Source organism: Pteronotus mesoamericanus, unplaced genomic scaffold, assembly GCF_021234165.1.
Source record: "Pteronotus mesoamericanus isolate MK-2021 breed Mesoamerican mustached bat unplaced genomic scaffold, CSHL_Meso_final contig_84, whole genome shotgun sequence".
NCBI lineage: Eukaryota > Metazoa > Chordata > Mammalia > Chiroptera > Mormoopidae > Pteronotus > Pteronotus mesoamericanus.
This window is the reverse complement of record NW_026555267.1, coordinates 713,867-736,673: the sequence shown is the minus strand read 5'-3', so window position 1 is coordinate 736,673 and position 22,807 is coordinate 713,867. Positions and strand designations below refer to the sequence as shown.

Sequence of the window (22,807 nt, the reverse complement as noted above, 5' to 3'; positions counted from 1 at the left end):
GTGGCATTTTGTAAGTTGCAACCTGTTGCCTTGTCTCTGCATTGGTCGACCACCCCCATGAGCAAGGGAGGGGGTCCCTCTGCAGGTGGATCCAAGTAATTGCCGCGTTCTCTGCCCTCTTTCCAGCAGGGGGGCCAGTATTTCCCCAGAGTCTCCTCCCAGCCCTGGAAGATGCTCCAGCATCAGCCTTTGTAAGGCAAGGAAGGGACAGTCAGCAGAGGGAGAGGACAGTTCCATAGCAGATCTGAAAGAAATCGTCACCCTGGCTTTTGTGAGAGAGAACACAGAGGCGCCAAAGGAGCTTCAGGATGCCCAGCAGCAAAGCAAGAAGAGGAAGAAAAAGAGGTTAGGATTGAAAGAGGGGGAATGGGGATCCACACTGGTAGGAGCAGGAGGGACCTGGGATGAAGGGGGCCTTGGCTGTGTCTGATGAGACTGTCAAAGCCACACTACTTTCAGTTCACATGAACTTTTGATGATCTCTTCTATCAAACGAAATAATGGTTTGTGTAATCTAAAACCACGCTTTGCACTAATTTTCATTCTGTTTGTGTTTAGACTGTCTTTTATTTAAAAAAAAATTGTGGGTGAAGGGTTAGGTCTCCTGCAGCCCCACCCGGAATGGGATGTTCCTGTGTGTGGTCTCCTGTCCTGGCAAGCGTGTCTGTCTCTGTCTTGCTGCTTTTCTTTTTCTCTTTTCCAGATGATTGGTGATCAATCTATCCAACTGCCGATATGAGAGCGGTGAGCATGTGCAGTCGAGGAATCTGCGATGGGAACCCACTGGATTCCCCCAAAGGGCTGGGAAGGGTCACTCTTATGTGTTCTTGAGGGTGAAAAGGGGGGTCTCCAAATCCTGTTCTTTACTGCTCTCAGCGCACTGAACTATTTGAGGAAGCTGGGAAGCTCATTCCGAGAAGATAGGGTTTTGCCCACAGTGACGTGTACTTGAACTATCTCTAGTTCTTGTACATGGTTGTTAGGGGACCTGACTGCAGAGAAGGCAGCCGGTACTGCAATCAGTGGCTCTTTGTTAGAGCACAAGTTCCAAACTGGCAGCCCATGAGCTGAAGATGAACTATGGATTGACTTTGTAGCACAGAGCAGAGAGTTGTCATTATTTTAATTGTCAATGTGGACGCTTTAGGCTGGCCGTGGTCCTCCCCGCCACTGCAGGCACTGCGTCCTTCCCAGGCCCTTGAAGGCATTGGAGTTTGTGTTGGAGTCGGTTATCCATACTAACAGGGATGGCGGGGGGGCAGGCGGGGGGAGAAAGGATGTGATGGCATGTATGTGGCTTTGAAATACATTGTATAATTTTTTCTCCTACCAGTTTACCTTACTAACTAAGCTTGGCCCTGGCTGATGTTAAGGATTTAGGTGTATGTTCCCTGAACATTCAGGGCTTCGTGTTTGGGGGAAAGACAGAGGCCTACTTCCTGGCACGGGAAGGCCAGGGCAGGTAAAACATTCATCCCGGATAACCTTCTGTGGGGACTGCGGGGCACAGGCTGAATTCTTTAATAGCTTTTGACTCTTGGTGTTTCTCTCAGCAATGATGTGGCCAGGCAGGGCAAAGTGGCTCTCAGTCCCAAGGAGCCGAGGTGGCCCACTTCGGCGCTCCTCCCGCACTTCCTAGGCTAACAGGCCTTTCTTTCTCCAACCCCTGGCAGTGCGTAGGGCTGCCCAGCAGTACGGCCTGCGAGAGGGAGGGGAAAACGATGACTGGACTCTGTACTGGACTGACTTCTCGGTGTCGCTGGAGCGGGTGATGGAAATGAAAAGCTACCAGGTAGCTGGGTCAGAGCTGATTCTAAGCATAAGTGTGGCATCTACGCCGCGGGGTCCCTCCGGTCCCCCAGGGGGGTCTTGTGGGTACTCCCATGTCCCCCGTTGTTCATGAATTCCGACTTCCTTTGCAGAAAATCAATCACTTCCCAGGGATGAGTGAAATCTGTCGCAAGGACTTGCTGGCCAGGAATATGAGCCGCATGTTAAAGTTGTTCCCTAAAGATTTCCACTTTTTCCCTCGGACCTGGTGTCTTCCTGCTGAGTGAGTGCCGCTTGTGCTTCCTTCTGCTCTCCCCACCCCGATTCCATTTCCCATAGGATCTCCCCTCTCTCTCCTGTTCAGGACAAGAAGGGATACGGGATGTGGCCAAGGTTGAGAAAACACCGGGCTCTGCCTTTAAAATTAGACAACATTTAGGATTTGAGTGCCTTGGAGCCTGAGCCTGCTGTTGGGATGAAAATTGTATTCTGACCTTGAAAGCTGTTGATTTTGAACGTGTTTCAGCCTTTTAACTGTGCAGTTTCTGACTGTGTAAGGACCACGAGCACTTCTGCAGGGAGAGAGGTGATGGTTAATGCCCAGGTTAGGAGCAGGGAAGAATGCCTGATCTCTGTCCCATGGTGGTGCCATGGGTGGCGGTCAGTGTTTCCACATCTCTGGTCTCACTTTATCCATCTTGAAACTGGACCTCTGTTCCTGATACATAAAAATACTCTGGACCATACCACCAAGAAACAGGAGAAACGTGAGCTGACATGACAGCGGGCTGGGTACAATCTGGTTTTTGAGGTGAGGTCGAGGGGACACTGAGGGTCGCCATCAGAATTGTACTCACACAGAAAAGGCCCCGGACAAGTCCCCCTCTCCCTCTTTGCCCAGTGCTTTCCTGAACCAAGAGCCCCCGGAGTCCCAGACATTCCTCGCTTGTCTGGAACAACTTTCAGGCCTTAGCAGCAACATAGAAGGAAATGTGTTTGCTATCAGGCCAACAGGCACCTCCAGATCTCAGAGCCCCTGAGGACCATTGCAGTTACGTGACTTCTCCAGTGGTCACAAGGCCCCTTTGAGTTAAAATGCAAATCAAGAAATAGAGCAAGACTGAAACTTAGAGTTCAATAAGTTTCTTTCTTCTGAATATACTTTCTTCAAAGGATGTTCAACAATAGCGTTTGTTCCCTTGCACTCTGGCTGGAGTGGAGATATTAAGAGAAAAGGTGAGCCCAGAGCAGGGCAAGAGCCTCGTTGATCTGGGGTCACGTCACTGGGCTTGAGCCAGATTCAGAACTCCAAATCTCCGCTCTGAGAGCCCAGAAAAATCGAACTCCTTGGTCGCGGCTAATGCTATGGGGTGCGCAGTATGTATTAACACCCTGCCTGGACTGTGTCATGTACAAGATAGGTGTCGTTATCCTCATTGCGTAGATGATGGAATTGAGGCTTATGGAGGCCAAGTCCTTGCAAAGGGCTACACTGGTAAGTGGTGCTGCCTGGGTTTGCTCCAGGCCTGAATTCCCTGCAAAGCCCATCTTCTCTCCACTGTGTGGTCTCTCCTATTACCAGACCTCTGGGCACCTATCTATCAAGTCCAAGGCTTTTGTCACATTAGTGTTTTTGTTGTTGTTGTTCTGTTTTTTAAATAAAGAGCTAGCACTCCTTTTTAATGCTCCACATCGAAAAGTGTCTCTCGTTCCCTCCCTGTTCTGGTAGCTGGGGAGATTTGCAGAACTACAGCAGGTCAAGAAAAAATAAGACATACATTTGTAAGCCGGATTCGGGCTGCCAAGGGCGAGGTATATTCATCACCCGGACGGTGAAGGAAATCAAACCAGAGGAGGACATGATCTGTCAGCTCTATATTTCAAAGGTACTTCTTCATTGTGATTATTTATTTTGTTCCCACAGCAGCCTCAGGCTGTAGCTCCACTGGAGCGAATGTGAAATGAGGGCACGGAGGGCAGAGGTTGGGGGGAAGCGGGGCCCTGTCTTCTGCCTTGGACTTCGTTAGACCAAGCCTTCTGACCAGGGGTGTGAATTGTGCCTGGGCCAGAGTGGTCCTCAGCCTTGCCCCCCTGTGCATTGGTCTGGCCCTACCAGGCCGGTCCCTTGCCTGTAACAGATGACAGCTGGGAGAGCGCCTTTGGTCTGTGGAGGCCCCAGCTCACTGAGGGCAGGAGAGTAGTCCTGGAGGGGTAAGGGTAGCCCTCGTTACTCCGTGGCTGGAGATCAGAGGTCACCTCCTCTGTGGCCCACTGCAGCAGGGGGAGCCCTCGAAGTGCGCGTGGAGGGGGACGCACGGCCCGCACCGCAGGCCCACACCGCAGGGAGAACTCTTACAGAACTGCAATGGCAGCAGAGCCCTGCATGGTGACCTGGTCTTCGTCACAGGACTTTTTAATGTTATTTCGTTTAGTTGTTGGGAGTCCTCTTGGAAGTGGTTACTCATGCCATTTGGCAGAATAGGAAACTGAGGCACAGTGTGGTTTAGTGACTTCCACAAGGTCATGTGGCGGATCACAGAGCCCAAACCCCCTTCTCCCTGTCCCCAGCCTGGGCCAAGTCTGCGCTCTGTCACAAGAGGCAGTGTCGGAGCTGCCACCACCGAGAACTGGATGGGGGGCTAGTGATCTTCCAGTCTGAATTCCTCCTCCAGTGCTTGTGTAATTTCTGCTCTCCCCCCACCCCCCAGCCCTTTGTCATCGATGGGTTCAAGTTCGACCTGCGAATTTATGTGCTGATGACATCCTGTGACCCTCTCAGGATTTTTACATATAACGAAGGACTGGCCCGCTTCGCCACCACCTCCTACTCTCACCCTTGCACAGACAACCTCGTGAGTTCAGGGAAGAATGATACAAAAATCCTAGTTAAAACCACGTTCTCAAACACTGTGGATGTGGCTATCATTTGCTGAACACTTACCACGTGCCAGGTTACATACATTCTTCCCTTTAGCCCTCCCAGGAGCCCTCAGAAATAGGGATTATCACCTCCCTCTTACAGAGAGGAAATGGAAACCCATGGAGCGGAAGGACTGGTCCAAGGTCACAGAACTGGGAAGAGATCAGGCTGGGACTCGAAGCCAGGTCTGCCCGGCTGCAAAGCCAGTGCCCCAGTTCTACGCCCCTGGAGTGTCCCTCAGGCAGGGCACCACCCAATCTCTGCAGGAACTGGAATTTCTCATACTGCAGGATACCCCTCTTACTTCCTCCATGTTGCCAGTTTAAGTAAGCCCTACGACTTCCCCTTTCCTCTCCATCTCTTTAAGCCTCAGGGGCCAGGGGGGCACAAGCAGGGAGCGGGAGCCCTGCCCTTCCTCTGACCCCTCAGACTTGTGTCTCTTCCCCCAGGATGATATCTGCATGCACCTGACTAATTATTCCATCAATAAGCACAGCTCCAATTTCATTCAAGACGCTTACTCTGGCAGCAAGAGGTAAGCAAGCGGCCTCGCTTCTCTTTGCTTTCCCTGCCAGTCTCAGAGCCGCTCCCTGGGGTCCTACCCAAGCCCTGTCATCCCCCTCAGTGTGTCCACCTTGGGTCACATGCCCTCAGAAAGTATTCCTTTGCCTCTAAACCCACAACAGACTCCTTAGTCTCTGCCCCCTGGCTGTTAATCATTAAAAGAAGGCCACGTCATAAACCCGAGGAGGACGGGAGGGGGAGCGATAAACATGAACCGTTTCCCCAGCAAAGTACACACGCGCGCGCGCGCGTACACACACACACACACACCCCGAAACACACCCTTGTTACAGGTGGCCCTTTGGACATTTCCAAACCAACAGATATTTACTGATTACTGGTCCGCCACAGAAAAGGGGGGTGCCAGGCAGTTGTGCTTAAGCTTGTGGTTCCTTGGGGTGTTGCTCCAACAGAGATTCTCAAATGCGGGGTCACCATGCCTGGTGTGACATGCCATGTGACCTGCTGGCTTTAAGATTCTCCAGAAGGAGGGGGAAAAATGAGAGGAATGCATGAGTGTCTTCCCAAGCAGTTTTTATATGCATGCTGTCGTCTAGTCCTGTCTCATTGGAGTTTTAACGAAAAAGGGGGACTGAAGAATGTGACTGACGAGACAAAAGGGAAAGTAAGAGGAAGTATTTATGGAGGCCTCCGGTGTGTTGGGGCCTGAGCTGGGTGCTTTGTGTGCATTTTTTTTTTCATTAAATTTTTACAACACTCTGGCAGAGGCACTGTAATCTACCCTTTGTAGGTGGGACTATGGGTTAGGTGCCACCTCTATTTTACAGACGAGGAAACCAAGTCTCTGAGAGCTTAAGTAAGTTGCCCAAGGCCACACAGTTCTAAGTGGGACAGCGGGGTAAGGACGTAGGCCTACCGGCCTCCAAGGCACATGCTGCTCACCCTGCGCCAGATTTAAAGGACTGATCAACAGGCAACGTGTTTGACCTCAGAGCATCAGAGGGGCGCGGTGCGCAGGGAGATTCTGCAATGCTGTCGGTGGCAGAGTTCCAAAAAGCAAATGGAAAATCACCAGATTAAGCCTGTTTGAAGGGGACGCGTCAGGCCTGGTGGGGGCCATCTCCCCCTTTCAGGAGGCCCCAGTGCCTGAGCCCCACCCCCAGCCGCACTCGCCGCCTCCGGCTCCGTGCGGCCCGGTTGCCACTCCCGCTCCGACTCTTGCCGGCTGAGTCACCTTGGGCAAGTCCCTTCATTTCTCTGATCCTCCGTGTTTTGGTCTTTAAAATGAGGGTGATAAGACTCCATTCCTGGTATTCTTTGCCCTGCCTACCTCATAGGGACACTGTGAAACTCAAGTGACCTTTGATAGCAACATGGGTAATAACTGTAGTTCATGTTCTTTTTATTTCTTAGTCTAAGGGCATATAATTGGAGGGTCCTCATTTCCCTCCTCTTATGAGAACTGACGCTGCGACAACAAGCGTGGGGCCCCCAGGCCGGGACTGGAACCTCACGGAGTGCCAGGGCTGAGGGGAGGCGGGCGGTGCTGTTCTGCTGCCCTGCCTTCCTGCCCTCCTTGCCTCTTCCCTGCCTCCCCTCTCTCTCTCACCCGGGTCTGGCCTCATCCCTCTGATCTCCATCCACCCTCCGCTGGAGCGGTTGCCTACTCCCCGGCCCCCGCCCTGTCCTCAGTGGCTCGGCCTCTGTCCCCTGAGCTCCAGACTTGGCTCTCCTCAGCTGCACCCGGCTGCCTCCCGGTTGCCTCCAGGGCAGCTCTTCCCGGCATGGGTGTGTGCTCTCTCCTTGCTCCCACCTCAGCATTCCCTGCCCGGCTTCCCCATCTCCACTTTTGAATCTGCAGCATTAGAGTTTGGTGTCATCTTGGATGGCTCTTCTTCCAGCGAGTTATTGAATCACAAGCATTTCTCCTTCAAATGTCCCTTTGTCCCTTTCTTTCCACCAGGCCCAGACCTCACTTCGGCCTTTGGCCGAAGGCCTGCATTGACCTCCTCGCCCTTCTTGGCTCTAGGCGCCTCTGCCTACCCTCTCTATACCCTCATTTCCTCACCTGTAAAATGACGTAATAAAATAAGAATTCTAGCTGGTCAGCCTCACAGGCATGCCGTAAGGACCGATTGAGACGATGTGTATGAACGGGTTTTAAAAAACAATAACCCCCATGCAAGTGGATTCTGTTATTATTAAACATTCCGTATACTCATTACTTCACTCTCAGTAACCAGTGTGGCTCCCAGATGCCTAGAACCTCAAGTTGAAACTCCTTTGCTAAGTCTACTATAATTTAACCAGACCCCACTTTCCACTATTATGACTATTACACTGATAGTCAACATTTTATTTTTTGAGCACTTGCTGTATGCCAGGCACTGCTCTAAGAAATTTGTATAACTCCATCCAGTCAATCCGCACAAAAACACTGTATTATTATCATTCAGATTTTACATATGAGGACACAGGTGTAAAAAGGTTAAGCGACTTACCCAAGGTGGTACCTCTAGGAAGTGGCAGAGCTGGAATGAAAACTTCTGAGGCCGCACCTTAACCCCTGGGCACACGGCCTGTGCCATGGGACCCGCAGTGTCCCGCCAGGACGCTCTCTAGCTCGCATTTGGTATGCAGGCCTCGCTCACTCCCACCTCTCTGCCTGTGTTTCCCTTCAACTGAAAACATGGCACAACATTTTTGAAGGCCCTTCTGCTTCACTAAACTTCCATGTTGCCTTCTCTGATGGGTTCTGGGTGCTGGTCCAGCCACATAACCGCTGTAGAGCGGGTGAAACCCACCGTCTCTATGGGCATCTGTTTCCTCACTTATCAGGTGAGAGGATTGGGTTCCATCTCGAAGGACAAACCTATGAAATCTGAGTGAAACCACCCACAGTGACCTTTCCAACTTTGAACTGCAACCGCCCTTATGGCCAACATCAGCTGGAGCCTATAACTGCCCTTTGCTTGGTACACATGTTTGCCTTGTGTCCCCTGTTGTACCTGAGCTCCTTGAAGGTGAGAACGGTGCCCTGGCCTTCGGGTACTTGCCATGTTGCCGGGCAGAGTCCTCCCTTCCCTTCCTCTCTTTTCCTTTCACCTTCTTCTTTCTCTTCCCCATCTTTTGAGACAATCTACTTTTTATATTGACCCCCTCCCAGTTCTTTCTTCTCCAGCTTGAAGCCAACTGCACCCCCAGCTAATCCCCAGCCAGGCTGCAAACTCAGTAGGAATGGTGAAGGAGAAGACAGAAAAACTGGAAAGCCGGCAGGCCTCTGTGGCGGAGACCAGGCCGTCTTCGTCTTTCAGGCTGCCTGGCCCGTGGCTGGTGTGTTGAATTGAATTGACTAACCATTGGGCATTATGAAATTACACCATACATATTCACTGTGATGTGCCTGAGTCATCCAGAAGAGGTCATGTTATAATTTGTAACATCTGTTATAAGAAGGCAAGGAAGTATAAAATCTATTTTGGGAAAATTTATTTCCCGGTTTGGCAAATTGAACACATTTTTTGCACTTGAAAGGACTGGCTTCAAGCTATATGGAAAATGTGTTTATTTGTAACAACGTTCGCTGACAATGGCAGGTAGAGGATGTGGGCCTCTGGATTGAGTAGTTGTTGCTTATCTGTCTTCAGAGGCGTCCTTGGCTGTTTCATGTATGTTGACTTCCCAAATTGTCCTTAGGCTCCCATGACAGAGGTGGCAGTTTCTTGGGATTCCCTCGGTACGTGAGCTTTGCGTGCACAGCAAAACACGCATTGGCTGGCCAACCCTGCGTCCTCCTTTTTGACTCCATTGCCTGGGGCCCAGTTGAGCTCTTTGAACCGTCTGGCGGAGCCATGTCTCCTGTCATTCTCTTTGATCTTCATTCTCCTGCATCTCTTCCTCCCATTTTTCCACTTCCCACTTTGATTCTCTGTGCCCATGAGTGTGCATGTGAAGGGACGGTTGTCTGACCCGATCATTGCCTCTCGGTCCTGTTGGATTCGCCCTCTCTCTGAACTACCGAGCGTGGAGCTGGCGGGGGCAACCCCTCGGATGTTTCCTCATGAATGTCTCCACACAGAGCAGGCATCCTCAGATCCCTGTGGTAGGGTGACCAGGCACCTTGGCTGGCCTGCGAGTCAGGGGTTTCCTGGGATGTGGGACCTGCAGTTCTAAAATCAGGACCATCTGGTTTGCTCGGAGCAGTTGGCAACTCTGTGGAAATGCCCTGGGGCTGCTTTTTCCATGTGGGCAATCCTAAAACAAAATTTCTATGACTTTAGTGTCCACAGAGTCCCCTCACGTGACTGAGAGGAATCAGGTAGTTGTGCTCTTAAAAGGCTCCCTAAATACTTCTGATGAACACCAAAGTCTGAGACATTGCCACCAAAGCAGAAGCATGATGCAGGGTATTGGTTTTTAATTCTTTTAGTCATCCATTCAGTCTCTGCCCAAGCCTTCAGGCGTGTTCTGGGTCACAGTGAAAGTGCCCAGCAGGGTTTACATATCGTTATACCTGCACCTACTCCAGGGCTGTGGAGTCCTAAGGAGTGTGGCCCTGTGGTTCCCGCGGGCCCCTTCTGAGCTGACACAGAGCTGGTGACACCCTGGCTCCTGGGTGCGCATCCCTATTGGCTCTGGCCCCTTACTTTCCCCAGGAGTTTGTGGTTCCCAGCACGCCATGGCCTTGGATGCCCAGAGGCAGGCTGCCCTGCCTCACAGCCTGTGGTTCCCCTCCAGGAAGCTCTCCACCTTCAACAAGTACATGGCGAGCCAAGGCTACAATGTGGAGCAGATATGGAGAGATATCGAGGATGTCATCATCAAGACAATCATCTCGGCCTACCCCATCATCAAGCACAACTACCACACCTGCTTCCCCAACCACACACTCAACAGCGCCTGCTTTGAAATCCTGGGCTTCGATATATTGTTGGACCGCAAACTCAAGCCCTGGCTGCTGGAGGTAGGGAGGTTGGGGCGAGGAGTGAAATCTGGCCCGTGTTCTTGGGGTCGGCTGGCTTCAGGGTCACCTCTCCGCCCTCCCAGCTCAGCTAGATGTGTTTAATCAACTTAATCGCGCCAGTTCCTGCCACCGTGCTTGCTGCCTGGGGCTTGTCCCTAGGCTGAGAAGTGGCCACCAGAGGGGGGTAGACGGCCGGGAATTGGAGACTCTCTCGTGCCCTTTTGAGGTTCACCCAGACTTGGAAGCGCTGATCCCAGGCGCAGAGTGATTCTAAAGACAGCTCTACCTTTGTAACGGAGCCGTCTCCCAGGAAGTGGGTGTTCTTCATCAAAGCTGGGTTGATGACCCGGGCTGGTGCATTTCAGCTGGTTGGGGCATGGACTGAAAGGTCGCGGGTTGGATCCAGATCAGGGCACATGCCTAGGTTGTGGGTTCAATCCCCAGTCGGGGCGTGTGTGGGAGACAGCCAATTGATGTTTCTGTCCTTGTGGATGTTTTTCTCCCTCTCTCCCATCCCCTCTCTCTAAAACATGTCTTTGGGGGAGGATAAAAAAAATTTTTTTTCTAAGAATTTTTATTTTTTAAAAGATTTAATTTATTTATTTTTAGAGAGACGGGAAGGGAGGGAGAAAGAGAGGGAGAGAAACATTAGTCTGCGATCCAGGCATGCACCCTGACTGGGAATCGAACCCATGACATTTTGGTTTGCAGGCCAGTGCTCAATCCACTGAGCCACACCAGCCAGGGCTGAAAAAATAATTTTAAATAATAAAAAAAAATTTTTTTCAAAAGCTGGGTTGGTGATGTTGAAGATCAGATGGGAGCCATCAGGCCTGGCTCTCAGGGGACTGGATCACTCAGTTCCGGGCACTAACAGAGAATGGCCTGGTATGTATGGTCACAGGAATTGATAGGGAGCCACTCAATGAGTTTCCTGCTGCCCCTAGACCCACAGGGTGGCAGGAGGAAGAGGAAGGGAAGCTTCTAGTGGCTGTCCCTTTTCCAGATTGGGCGGGGGTGGGTGTGGTACAAGTCAAAGATGCTAGCTAGTGCCCCTAGCACAGAGATGCTAGTCAGCCTTCAGAGCAGAGAACCCAGAATTATCGGTCGGATTCCTGGGGCCTTGCCTTTCTCCCTTCCCAGTCCTTGTTCCCAGGTGTGAGTGGGAAGGAGAAAATGGCTGTTTGGAGCTCATACCCAAAGAGCAGAAATAGCTACCAGGAGCGAGTCTGCGCAGAAACTGCTAGAAACCTTCAAATGTCACATAGCACCTCTGAACAATACAGACTTTTCTGTGAGCAGGAAAGAGGCCTCTCCTTTCTCCCACCTGTCTTCCCCGCAACCCTGGTCAGGACCCTGAATGCATCCTTCCTTTCTACTCCCCACCTTCCACCTGGCCCTCTGGACCGACCCTCCCGCCTGCTGTATGGATGCACAGTGCGTGTGTGAGCACACCACACACACGGTAGAGGGGGAACAAAAGATGGGGCCCTCCCGGATGTTTCTCACCACGAAAGGACTGAAATAAAAGCTAGTGAAACTAGAGGGGCTTCCACTTCCTCCTTTCCTCACTGTGGCTTCCGTCCAGACCCTCTCTTCCACTCGTCTTGGTAGCCGGGGCCCCAAGGGGGGCTTAGGGAGCTCCCCGGAGGTGGCATTTGGGCCTCACTCTCTGCCTTCGCCCTGGACAGCCCAGCTCCCAGCTGTCATCTTGCCCTCACAGGTCAACCACTCTCCGAGCTTCTCCACTGACTCCTGCTTGGATAAAGAGGTGAAGGACAGTCTGCTGTACGACACCTTGGTCCTGATCAACCTGGGAAGCTGTGACAAAAAGAAGGTCTTGGAGGAGGAGAGACAGCGGGGGCGGTTCCTGCAGCAGTGTCGTTCTCGCGAGACCAGGCACAGTAGCGCCCCTCCCCTTCGGGACCCTATTTTTTAATGAGTCCCCCCGCCCCCCCGCAATAAGGCTGGCCTATCCTGGTCCAAGTTATGATTCAACAGCCTACTGTTTATGTGGCCTTTATGTCACTGCTCTGAGCATTGATGTTCTTTCTGTGAAATGGAGCTAATGATACATAAAGTCATTGGGGGGAATTAAATGAGATAATGTGTGTAAAAGGCTTATCATAATGCCTGGCACTATAATTTGTGTTTCAGACTCTTAAGAGCTTTGCCTGGAGCTGGTGGGGAGGGTCGTCAGCTCTTACAAATGATTATCCTACTTGGAAAATTAGTTTGTATTTGTAGAAACTACAAATGTGGCAGTTTGAATGGTTTCACTGTGAATATTCCTTTTTTAGGAGACTTACATTACAGATACAACTATGTATAATGTATATAAGCATATTAATATCCTATGAAGATTCAGGGATTACCAATATGAAAAGTAAAACTGTTCCTTTATTTTTACAAAAAGAAAGATTTGTCTGCCCTACCTCATGCTACTGTGTTAGCAGGAGCTAATGTGTCCCTGCTCGCTGCTCAGAAGCACTTGCCTGACAGAGGCCTTCTTCTGCTGAGTGACTGTGGGGTCAGAAAACTGAGCCTGGGCGAGGAGATGCCTGTGTTGATTCTGAGACCCCACTGTGGCCCCTGCCCTCCTCCTGTGTGGCCCCTTGAGATTGAATTGGAACCGGGACAATAGCATGTGTGTTTGGATGGCACTGTGTTCCTCAGAGAGCTTTCACGTGTACTGTATTCCCCGTTAGGAGGGGCGTAGGCAGGTGGGGTGTTGTACGCTCCTGTTTGTGGCGCTAAGGAGACAAAAACTCTGGAAGGGGAACTGACTGGTATGAGGTCACCTCGCTGGTAAGTGCAGGTCTGGACCCAGAGCCCACGGGGTGTGTGGCCTGAGATTCCAGGATGCTGTCCATGGCGCCAGCTTTCTCTAAGTTCCTCGAGGGGGAAGCAGCCTCAGTTACGGAGCAGCCAGGCCCTCCCCTGAATCCTCCTCCTCCTCGTGACTGGGTCCTGGATAGCTCAGGGGCACTTGGTTTTCTCGCTGTAAAAGGGGCTTATCTTCCCTCCCTCCCTGACCTCCACCTTCCCAGGAGGCTGTGAGGAAGAATGAGCTCATCACAGCTCATAAAAGCTCACCCAGCTCACCCAAGAAGCCCTCAAATTTAGCAAAACACAAGCTGTCGTTCTCCAGAGAAAGACAGGGTGGTGGGGGCTGTGACTGGGCAGGGGGTGACAGTCTGCTTTGTCAGAACTAAGCCAAGAGGGAAATGGGTTTTCCTTGTAACAGGAGAGAACTGGATGAACGGTCGGAAAGACTGTTCCAAGCAGCTCTTAGTGCATTATGACGTTGGCTCTCCCAGGAGGGCTGGAACCCTCTTAGGGAAACATTTAGGAGAGACCAACTGACCACTGCTGTGTGCAGGGCCTCCCCCGCCTGGCCCTTGACAATGTCTAGCACGGCCGTGTCCCTTCTAAGCACTGGGCCATGTCCCAGTGCATCCCTGTGTTCTGATTGCCAACAGGATCGAGGAAGTCAAGGGTTTTCAGGCCTTGCGTCTAGAGAAAACTGAGAAGTATGAAAATGAAAACCGCGGAGGGTTCCGCCTGATTTATCCCAGTCCGAATTCGGAGAAGTATGAGAAGTTTTTCCAGGACAACAACTCCCTCTTCCAGAATACTGTGGCCTCCAGGGCCCGAGAGCTGTACGCCCGGTAGGAAGGCACCCGCGAGCGGGGCAGGGTGTTGAGGGGGTTGTGCCTAACCTGCTGGGCGACTGGCTTGGGACTGCGAGGAGGGTCTGTGAACTTCACTTCCCAACCTTGAAGTTGCCGGGAAAACATTTGCTTTAGTCTCACAAGGCCCAGGAATTGTAAGATTCCCTGTTGTGGGGTGTTGTTAAGTAGATAACGTGGCTGTTTCTAGAAACTCACCCCTGAGACAGGTACCCCCACCCTACTCCAGGATGCCCAGCCCCTCAGAGCTGCCTCCTGGTTCATGCAGGTGTCTAATCTAAGTGTTGGAAGGGACTCATCCCACCAGTCCAGTGCCCACCCACCACCTCGTTTTACAGAAGGAGAGGGCAGAGCAGAGAAGATGTCATAGAGAGATAATGACAGAAGAGGGACTGAGCCCTTGTCTCCTGACTCATGTGACTACATTATTTCCACTACATCATTGGCCAGAGAAGCCCAGAATATGAAGTGGTTCAATGTGGGAGCCCCTGACTTTGGCCTCCTACCCAGACCCTCTGCCCAGCACCTGCCATGTATGGGATCTGGCCTGCTGGGAGGTGGGGAGAGAGAGAGGTGTGACGGAGTGGAGTGGAGTCCCATTCTTTCACATCTCTTCTTGGATATTGTTCCCCAGATTGGGGATGGTGTGGCTGGACAGATGACTCTCCTTCACCTCCTGGTCTATGACCGTCAATCATTTGTGCAGGCCGGACCTACTGGGGGAGGAGATGTGGAGGTCTCTGCGCTTTGCCCGGTCTTGTCCGCCCCTCCAGGAGAATGCCCTCATTTGAAGCCCATCCCTAACCTATGTGACACTCACTTTTCCTCAATGGGCAGGCAGCTGATCCAGGAGCTGAGACTAAAACAGGAGAAAAAATCCTTCCAAGCGAAAGAGAAGAAGGTAGAGATGCAGGGGGAATTGGCAGGCGAACAAGCAAGAGGCAAGGGCTGGAAAAGCTGGCAACAGACGCAACGGCAGACATACAAGGCCCCTGCCACCCACGCCTCCAAACAAGTAAACCCGGATGGGAGGGGAGCCCCTGTGCCCAGCACCCTTCCCCGGCTGGGGCCAGTCCGTGGGGGGTGGCCGAGGAGACCGCTGCTCAGAGCCCAGACACACTGACGGAATGGGCGACACGGTGGGCTGGGCCACCAGAGGGGAGCCTAGAAGTCACGAGGAGCCCAGCGTCCTTCAGAGAGTCCCTCCATCCGGGCAGAGTGGACGCTCACTGGTCTGTCCTTCTTGACTCCTCCAGTAGGAGCTGGGAGGCTGAGCACAATCCCTACGTAGAGAGTGGGCTCCAGCATTACGTGTACTCATTGTCCCCAACTCCAGTTTGGGTGGTAACGTAACGCTCCCTTCCCAGGGGCCACAGGAAAGAGCTTCTGGGAGGCAGCACCTTCAGAACATTACATGGGTGACTAACCACAGCTGGGTCCTCTCAGCCTGTCCTCTGCTCAAACTGTGGACCATCCCCTGGCTGTGGGCCAGTTTCCTGTGATCTGAGTCTCTGGATTCCCCTTTCTCTGCCTAGCTTTCTCTTCTGGCTCAGTGGAGAGATTCAGCTGACTTTTTAATCCATCCCCGTCCTCTCAAAGACTCACCGGAAGGGACAGGATTAGAGTTTCGTGTTTTGTTTTGTTTTTGTTTTTCCCATAACTTTGTTGGGGTCATAGACTCTCTGAGTATCTGATAAAAGCTTTGGAATCTCTTGCCATAAAGTATACAAAGTTATAGTTTTAAGAGGTTCAAAGACCCCGTGAAACCATCCATGAGCTGTCCAGGAGACTTTGATACCGATTGCTTTCCTTCTCCTCCGCATCTCCTTTGCATCTTCACTCGGGTGCAGATGAATCTGGAATTAGACAGAGCTGGGTTCCCAGGAGTGTGTGTTTGGTTTCTTCCTTTCCAGTCCCTCCAGCCATTGGCATTACTGTCCTGCACGCCTGACATGCTCTTGAATGTCAGAGATGCGAGGAGAAATGAGACAGACAGCAGCCTTGACCAGGGGGCCACCAAGAAGGAGGATGGCCCTGTTCCTCTCAAGCCTAGGTCTGCACGACATTCTTCCTCTGTGCCTGACATCAGGAATTCAAGATTTCGCAGCAGCTCTGGGCTGGAGCTCAGTAAACCCAGCTCCAGAATCAAGGAAGCCAAGTCTGCCTCTGCAGTGAACGTATTCACTGGCACTCCGGTGAGTGGAGTGGTCGACGACCCAGAAGGCCGAGCTCAAGAGGTAGAGATGGGAGTCTTGTTTTCTTGTCTGTTCTCTGCCCCTGATGTCCTACGACCCTTTGAGTAGGACACTTCACCTTCCTGGGCCTTGATTTGCCCCCTTGTGGAGCCCAAGTTGTAGAATGGCATAGCTGCTGGGAGCAGCTACACTTTCTGGGCTTTTAGAAAGGCTGTCCTATGTATTCCCTCTTTTTAGGCAGAGTAAATTGTATGCTGCAGTGATTTGGCTGCCACCAATTGGATCCTAGCACTGCGAAAACAAATTACTATAACTGTGGAGGCTTAAAACACAAATTTATTCTCTTAAGTTATGGGGGCTATAAGTCTGAAAACAAGGTGCCAGCAGGGCCATGCTCCATCTGGAAGGCTCTCCAGGAAGGATCCGTCCTTGCTTGGTGCTCGTCACTAGCGGTTGCCGGCCGTCCTTGCATTCCTTGGCTTGTGGCAGCACAAGTCCTATCTCTGCCTCTGTCGTCACATGGACTTTTCCCCCTTGTTTCTCCTCTGTATATCGTCACATGACCTTCTTATAAGGATACCAGTCATTAGATTTAGGGCTCACCCTAATCCAGTATGACCCTGTTTTAACCTCTTATACAAGCAAATACCCTTTTGCCAACTAGGGTCACATTCTGAGGTTGTGGGTATGCATGAATTTGGGGAGGGGGGCACTCTTAAACCCAGTACACCGCCTAAACAGTGTTTCTCAAACACCATTAATGTATGGATGCCTTTTAAAGGACAGAAAACTCAGGTCCCCAGTGTAGACTTAAATTGTTTTTATAAATATATACAGGTATAAAACCAGATACAAAATCTTTATACTTGTAACTCCTATGTAACTCCAAAACCAAAGCAAAATGAACAAGGCCAATAAAATTCACACCAAAATATTAATTTAATGTGACATTTGACTTTCTACTTTTGCAGAAACTAAGTTGCCACATGGATGTGGTCCTGACAGTTTAAGCACAGGTTCTTCAGTGTTCATCTGAGTTAGGCCCATCAAGGACTATGTGATGACTCTACTAAAACTACTGGAAAATTTTCAGTATATTTGGGCCTTCACTTGGTCCGAGTGCAGTATAGCTTAATGCAATATTTTTCTAATTTCTTTCTTTAAAAAAAATATTTTATTTATTTATTTTTAGAGAGGGGAAGGGAGAGAGAAAGAGTGGGAGAGAAACATCAATGTGTGGTTGCCTCGCACATACCCCCAGCTGGGGACCTGGTCTCCAGCCCGGGCATGTGCCCTGACTGGGAATCGAACCCTGCAACCCTTCGGTTTGCAGGCCGGCGCTCAACCCACTGAGCCACACCAGCCAGGGCTCATTATTTTTATTTAAATATTTGGTTAGAGTTCTCCAGTGAGACTGTTTGGGTCTGAAGATTTCTTTCTTGGGATATCTTAAACTACAAGTTCAATATTTTAAAACAGTTATGCATTTTATTTTGAATGCCTTTTTATTTTTGAGGTATTGGTTCATTTTATCTGTTGTTGGATATATATATAAGAATTGTTTATAGTAATCTCCTATTATTCTTTTAATGTCTACAGAATCTGTAGTGAGACTCTCATGCTTGATACTGGTAATTCATTTATTCTTTCACTTTTTTTGTTTTTTGGTAAGTGTTGCTAGGAATTTATCAATGTATTGACTTTTTTCAAAGAACTGGGTTTTGGTTTCATTGTGGGCTTTTTTCTATTTTCTTATTTTGGATTTCATTGATTTCTACTCTTTATTAATACTTTTCTTCTGCTTGCTTTGGATTTATTTATTGTCTGATGTCATTTTTCTTTAGCCTGAAAAATTCCCTTTAGTATTTATTGTAATGTACCCTTATCTTCTGGTGATGAATTTTCTGGTTTTATTTATCAGCAAATGCCTTTATTTAGCTTTTACTTTGAAGGATATTTTTGTTGAAGCTAGAATTTTGGTTGGACATTTGTTTTGCAGCACTGTAAAAATGTTTTCTGATTCCTTCCTTCCTCCCTCCCTTCCTCCCTTCCTTCCTTCCTTAATTCATAACATTGTTCCCTATATGCAATGCGTCATTTTTAAATGACTGCTCTCTTTATCTCTGGATTTCAGCTATTTGGTTATGATGTGTCTTAAGTTAGCATTATTTGTATTTGCCATATTTAGGATTCTTGAGCTTATTGGTTTTGTAAATTGATGACTTCGAACAAATTTGAGAAGTTTGAGGATATTTCTTCAAATATTTTTTTCTGCCTTATTTTGTTCCTTTCTATTTTGCTTTCTGTATCGATGACTGCTCTACGTACCTCACATAAGTAAAACCATACAATATTTGTACTTCTGTTTCTAGCTTATTTCACTTAACATAACATTTTCAAAGTTCATTCATGTTGCATTATGTACCAGAATTTTCTTCTTTTTTAAGGCTGAATAGTATTCTATTATATGTATATATCACATTTATCCATTCATCTTTTGGTGGACATTTGGCTGCTTTTTGCTATTGCAAATAATGTTGCTGGGAACATGGGCATACATAATTTTTTAAAAGGAGCTATCTCACATCTTATTTTAAATGTATACCTAGGAACAGAGTTGCTGGTCACAGGGTATTTGCAATCTTATTTTACCAAGTATTTCTGGATGGTTCACCAGAATGCCTGCCTACATGCTCATCAGCGGTGTATGGGAGTCCCTGTATCTCTGCATTCCACCAACAGCTTTCTAATTTTTGCCAGTCTAATAACTGTGAAATAATATCTATTTCCCTGATTACCACTCTCTAGTGTTTAAAATCTCTGTCATATTTAAAGACCTCGAGAGGAAGCTCTGTGGACACCACCCACCATCTTCAGCCTATTCTTGGTTAGGAAATTATTCTAACCTAATCTTTCTTCCTGCTGATGAAATCAGCTCTTAATCTGTTTAAATCAAGAATGACGTAGAAAGGAGCCCTTTGTTTTCCACAATCTCATTTTGGATTGTTTTCTTTCCTAGCCCTTAACTTCAGCAGAAACCTCGGAATTTACCACTCAGGTCTCAGATTCCCCTGAGTCTCTGCTGAGCACCATCATGATGACCAGCTCCGAAAGCAGTAGCCCAGAGATGGGCAGGGTGGCCTCCTTGAAATGCAAGAAACAGCAGATCCCCCAGCACCTCCTCCAGGAGAAAATATCAATAATTTCTCTGCCTACAAAATCCCAGTGCTTCTTGGGGAATCCGAACCCAAGAAAGGCTTTAATAAAGAAAAACCTGAAGAAGCAGCATCTGATGTCAGAGCTCTTCACCAAGGTTCAACTGAGGAAGAAGTTCTCGTTCCCAGCTCTCTACGACACAAAGCTGGTGTTAAGTAACCAGTCACGTGAGTGCCAGCCTGTACAGGGAAGCGCCAAGAGCTTAGGGGACGGAGTAAACAACAGAATCATTCCTAATCTTTGGGGAGCATCCAGGCTGAAGCGGGGTGCATGCCCTGTCCTTAGGGAGCCTCTAGTTTTATTGAGAAGACAAGAAAGATAAGAATAGAATGCTATGTCTGAGGAGCCTCGTTCAGTTGAGGCCCATTCAGCTAAGTCTGTACCAATTGCGGGTGTTAAGTATGAAAAAACAGGGAAGAGGAACTATTTGGAGAAAAGGAACAATGGATGATTCTGATTCTGGATCAGATTTAGGCCGGGAGACCCTAGACGGATGTGGCCTTCACCAGGGGTTGGTGCTGTGAGTCCAGCAGCACAAACTGATAATGCCAATGACTTTGCCTTTGTAGGCTATTCCTCGCCACCCCAGGAGTGCTGCTTCTGCAGCCAAAGCTCTGGTGAGAAGAGGCCGCTAGATGTGTCCTCCCTCCTCCTCTTGAAGCGTTCTCACAGCCATGAGGTTTCTGTGAGGGATCTCCTGGTGGTGGCCACTTCAGCCCGACTGGATCCAAGGCCTGGCAGAAGCCATACAGGTGCTATGAGGGACCCGTGTATACAGGATCGGGGAGCGTACAGTCACTGCCTGATCACTGGCCGAAAACGATGTGAGAGGAAATAGGTAGGCCTGCCCGTATTTCCTTAAAGTGCCTGGCACATTAGCGCACACTATATGTATATATTACTGGAATATTGGGTAGGTAGGTGAATGGATGAATTGATCAGGGCATATAGGTAAGTAGCCCTGGCTGGTATGGCTGAGTGGATTGGGTGCCGGACTGCAAACCAAAGGGTTGCCGGTTTGATTCCCAGTCAGGGCACATGCCTGGGCTGTGGGCCAGGTCCCTAGTAGGGGGTGCACAAGAAGCAACCACACATTGATGTTTCTCTCCCTCACTTTCTCCCTCCCTTCCCCGTCTCCAAATATATAAATAAATAAATAAATAAATAAAAGACATACAGGTAATTAAGACTAACCTTAGTCAAAATATGACCCCCTTCCATATATATTTCTGCTATGACTGCTCCGTCCCCATGGCTTTAAGTGCACTTTGCCTTGTCTCCCACTTATGGATAAAATCGAGACCATCATTAATGCTGGTCCCAGAAGTAGAATCATGTCAACTGCGAGGGGTTGATTTCCACACCTTTCATACTGTGCCAATCTGGCCTGGGCACAGGCCCCTTGCCCCCCGAACTAGCCCTGCAATGGAGTGTACTGGAGGGGCTGAACAACTAGCCAGTGGGTTCTGAGATTTGGAAACAAAGACTTTAAAGTTTTAACTCTACCATATGAAAGAACCCAAAAGAGCAAGGAGCCCTTTGTCAGAACTTTAGTGCTTCTGAAGGAAGGTGGCATGTAAAACTTAGGAGAACTCTACAACATAGCATTGTGTACAGGGTGGGGCAAAAGGAGATTTACAGTGGTTTGTATGGAAAATACTACTATAATAGTTAATAAATAATAGTACGAGAAGAAACTCTGTTTTGCATGCTCACAACGGTAAACCTACTGTTGCCATACCCTGTATAGCTCCGGGGGTTGTGCTGCTTGGCTGCCTGTAGAAGAAGGCTGTCTATGTTTTAACCATCTCCCTCACTCCCGCCACCTAAAGCACACTGTGACCAGTCGGACTTGGCCACCTTGTGCCTCGCACTGCAGAAGGGCCAGCGAATAAACATCAGCCCACAGGCATAGCTTTGAGTACTTGTAAAAACTTATGGAGTAGCCATAAATATTTATACCTGATTTATCATAAGTATTCCAAATTTATTCCAAATTATGGAATCCAAATTATGGATTAGGGGCTTTCTTCATAGGTGTAATAATAACATTTTCTATTCTTCAAGTTTAGGAATTCTCTTTCATCTAATCCTCAGGCCAAGGCTGTGAGGTTGGCAAGGCAGGCGTTATTACCTTAGCCTCAAGATGCAGGTGAAGAGAATCAAAGTTTAAGGACATTAAATGACTTGCACAATCTCCTCCAACTGATAGGCTCTGGACAAATAGTGTGATGTTTCTTCTTCTTTACTGCTCTGCCCTGAGCATAGGGCGGGTCTGACCCATGTGAGAAATTTCTCCATTTTTCTCCTTAAATCACTATAATCTCATCATCCTTGTGGATCCACTTTCAAAGTCGGTCAGTCAAGCTCAACAGTTGAGTTTCAGGGGATAAACTATATTGTAGGATTTTAAGGATAATTAAAGCTTGCTAAAGTGGGGCGCCTTGCTGAATAAGTGGTAGCTGCCATTATGATGATAATGATGATGATACTGTGCTGATGCTGATAAGCTCAGCATGGACTGGACCAGGACACACTTGCTTCTGGGGGACCAAAAGCATTGCTTGCATTATCTCAATCCCCAGAGAAACTCTTATGTAGGGACTGCTGTTGTTATTCTTTTTTTTTTTTTTTCAAATGAGGAAGTCAAAGCTTAGAGAGGTTAAGTAACTTGCCCAAGGACACACAGATAGTGCGAACTCCTAAGCAGCTGCTCTTAATCACTATCACTTATGTCCGGCCAGTCATGGGGGCTGCTCTTAAATGATCTATAGCTAATGCTTGGGGCTGCAGGGATGCGGGAAGATGGAGGTTGTGTAGGTAAAATAAGTTTCTGGTGATGTGGGTGTGTATCAGCTGAGCATCTCTTGACCGACTAGATAAGAATGGTGATGATGTGTTAATTAACTTGAATATTCTAGAGGCCATTTTACCATTTTAAAAGGAATTTTTAAAAAATATCTTTTTTTTTTTCCAGAATCAAACTGGATCTGTGCCATTCTTCCCCTCCCCCTCCCCCCTTTTACTTTTTATTCCCAGGAAATAATTTATCTCACCTTACAGTGTTTACAATGCCCATAGGATCAAATGAGGGTTTTTTCTCCTCTTCTAGATATGCTGGTCTTATAGCTACCTCCCATTAACACCACTGAGGCCAGCATCCTTGCCTTTTGTGCCCTCCTGGTTACCTTCCCATGCTGTAGGACCATGACTTCTGGGAGTTATTGGTGCTGTCCCAGAACAGACCTCAGTTGTTCGTACCAGCGTCGTTCCTATGGGTCCCTCACATGGCACCATCATCAAGAACACTCCCCCAGAAGAGCAATGTGAAAAGGACTCACAATTTCCAAGAATCCAAAGTCCTCAGTCCACCAACAGGCCTGTGTCAGCTGGTCTTCAACTCCAAAGAGAAAAGGCAGAGAAAGGGCTAGGCATGATGGAGAACTCAGAGCCCCGAATAGGGGAACTGGGGCAGTTCTGATCACCAGGTACAGACCATACCTCCTCCCACCCCAGCCGCCTCAGC

General features: G+C 49.1%; 1 protein-coding gene across 1 annotated transcript; it reads left to right on the top strand.

Moving 5' to 3' along the window:
- Positions 1–703: 703 nt before the first annotated feature.
- Positions 704–22,442, top strand: TTLL6 (tubulin tyrosine ligase like 6). Its single transcript, XM_054585513.1, has 14 exons — positions 704–744; positions 1,674–1,792; positions 1,923–2,053; positions 3,500–3,656; positions 4,479–4,622; positions 5,140–5,225; positions 9,953–10,178; positions 11,902–12,077; positions 13,661–13,849; positions 14,708–14,885; positions 15,784–16,065; positions 19,085–19,448; positions 19,851–20,119; positions 22,259–22,442. Exons 2-13 carry the CDS (start codon positions 1,772–1,774, stop codon positions 20,117–20,119), a joined length of 2,223 nt encoding a protein of 740 aa, XP_054441488.1. The 5' UTR covers positions 704–744; positions 1,674–1,771; the 3' UTR covers positions 22,259–22,442.
- The last annotated feature ends 365 nt before the right edge of the window (positions 22,443–22,807 follow it).

Excerpts from the sequence above, each read along its gene's own strand:
- TTLL6 (XM_054585513.1), top strand. The coding sequence starts at position 1,772 with ATGGAAATGAAAAGCTACCAG. Across the intron at positions 2,054-3,499 it reads ACCTGGTGTCTTCCTGCTGA|CTGGGGAGATTTGCAGAACT; the intron begins GTGAGTGCCGCT and ends CTGTTCTGGTAG. Across the intron at positions 4,623-5,139 it reads ACCCTTGCACAGACAACCTC|GATGATATCTGCATGCACCT; the intron begins GTGAGTTCAGGG and ends CTCTTCCCCCAG.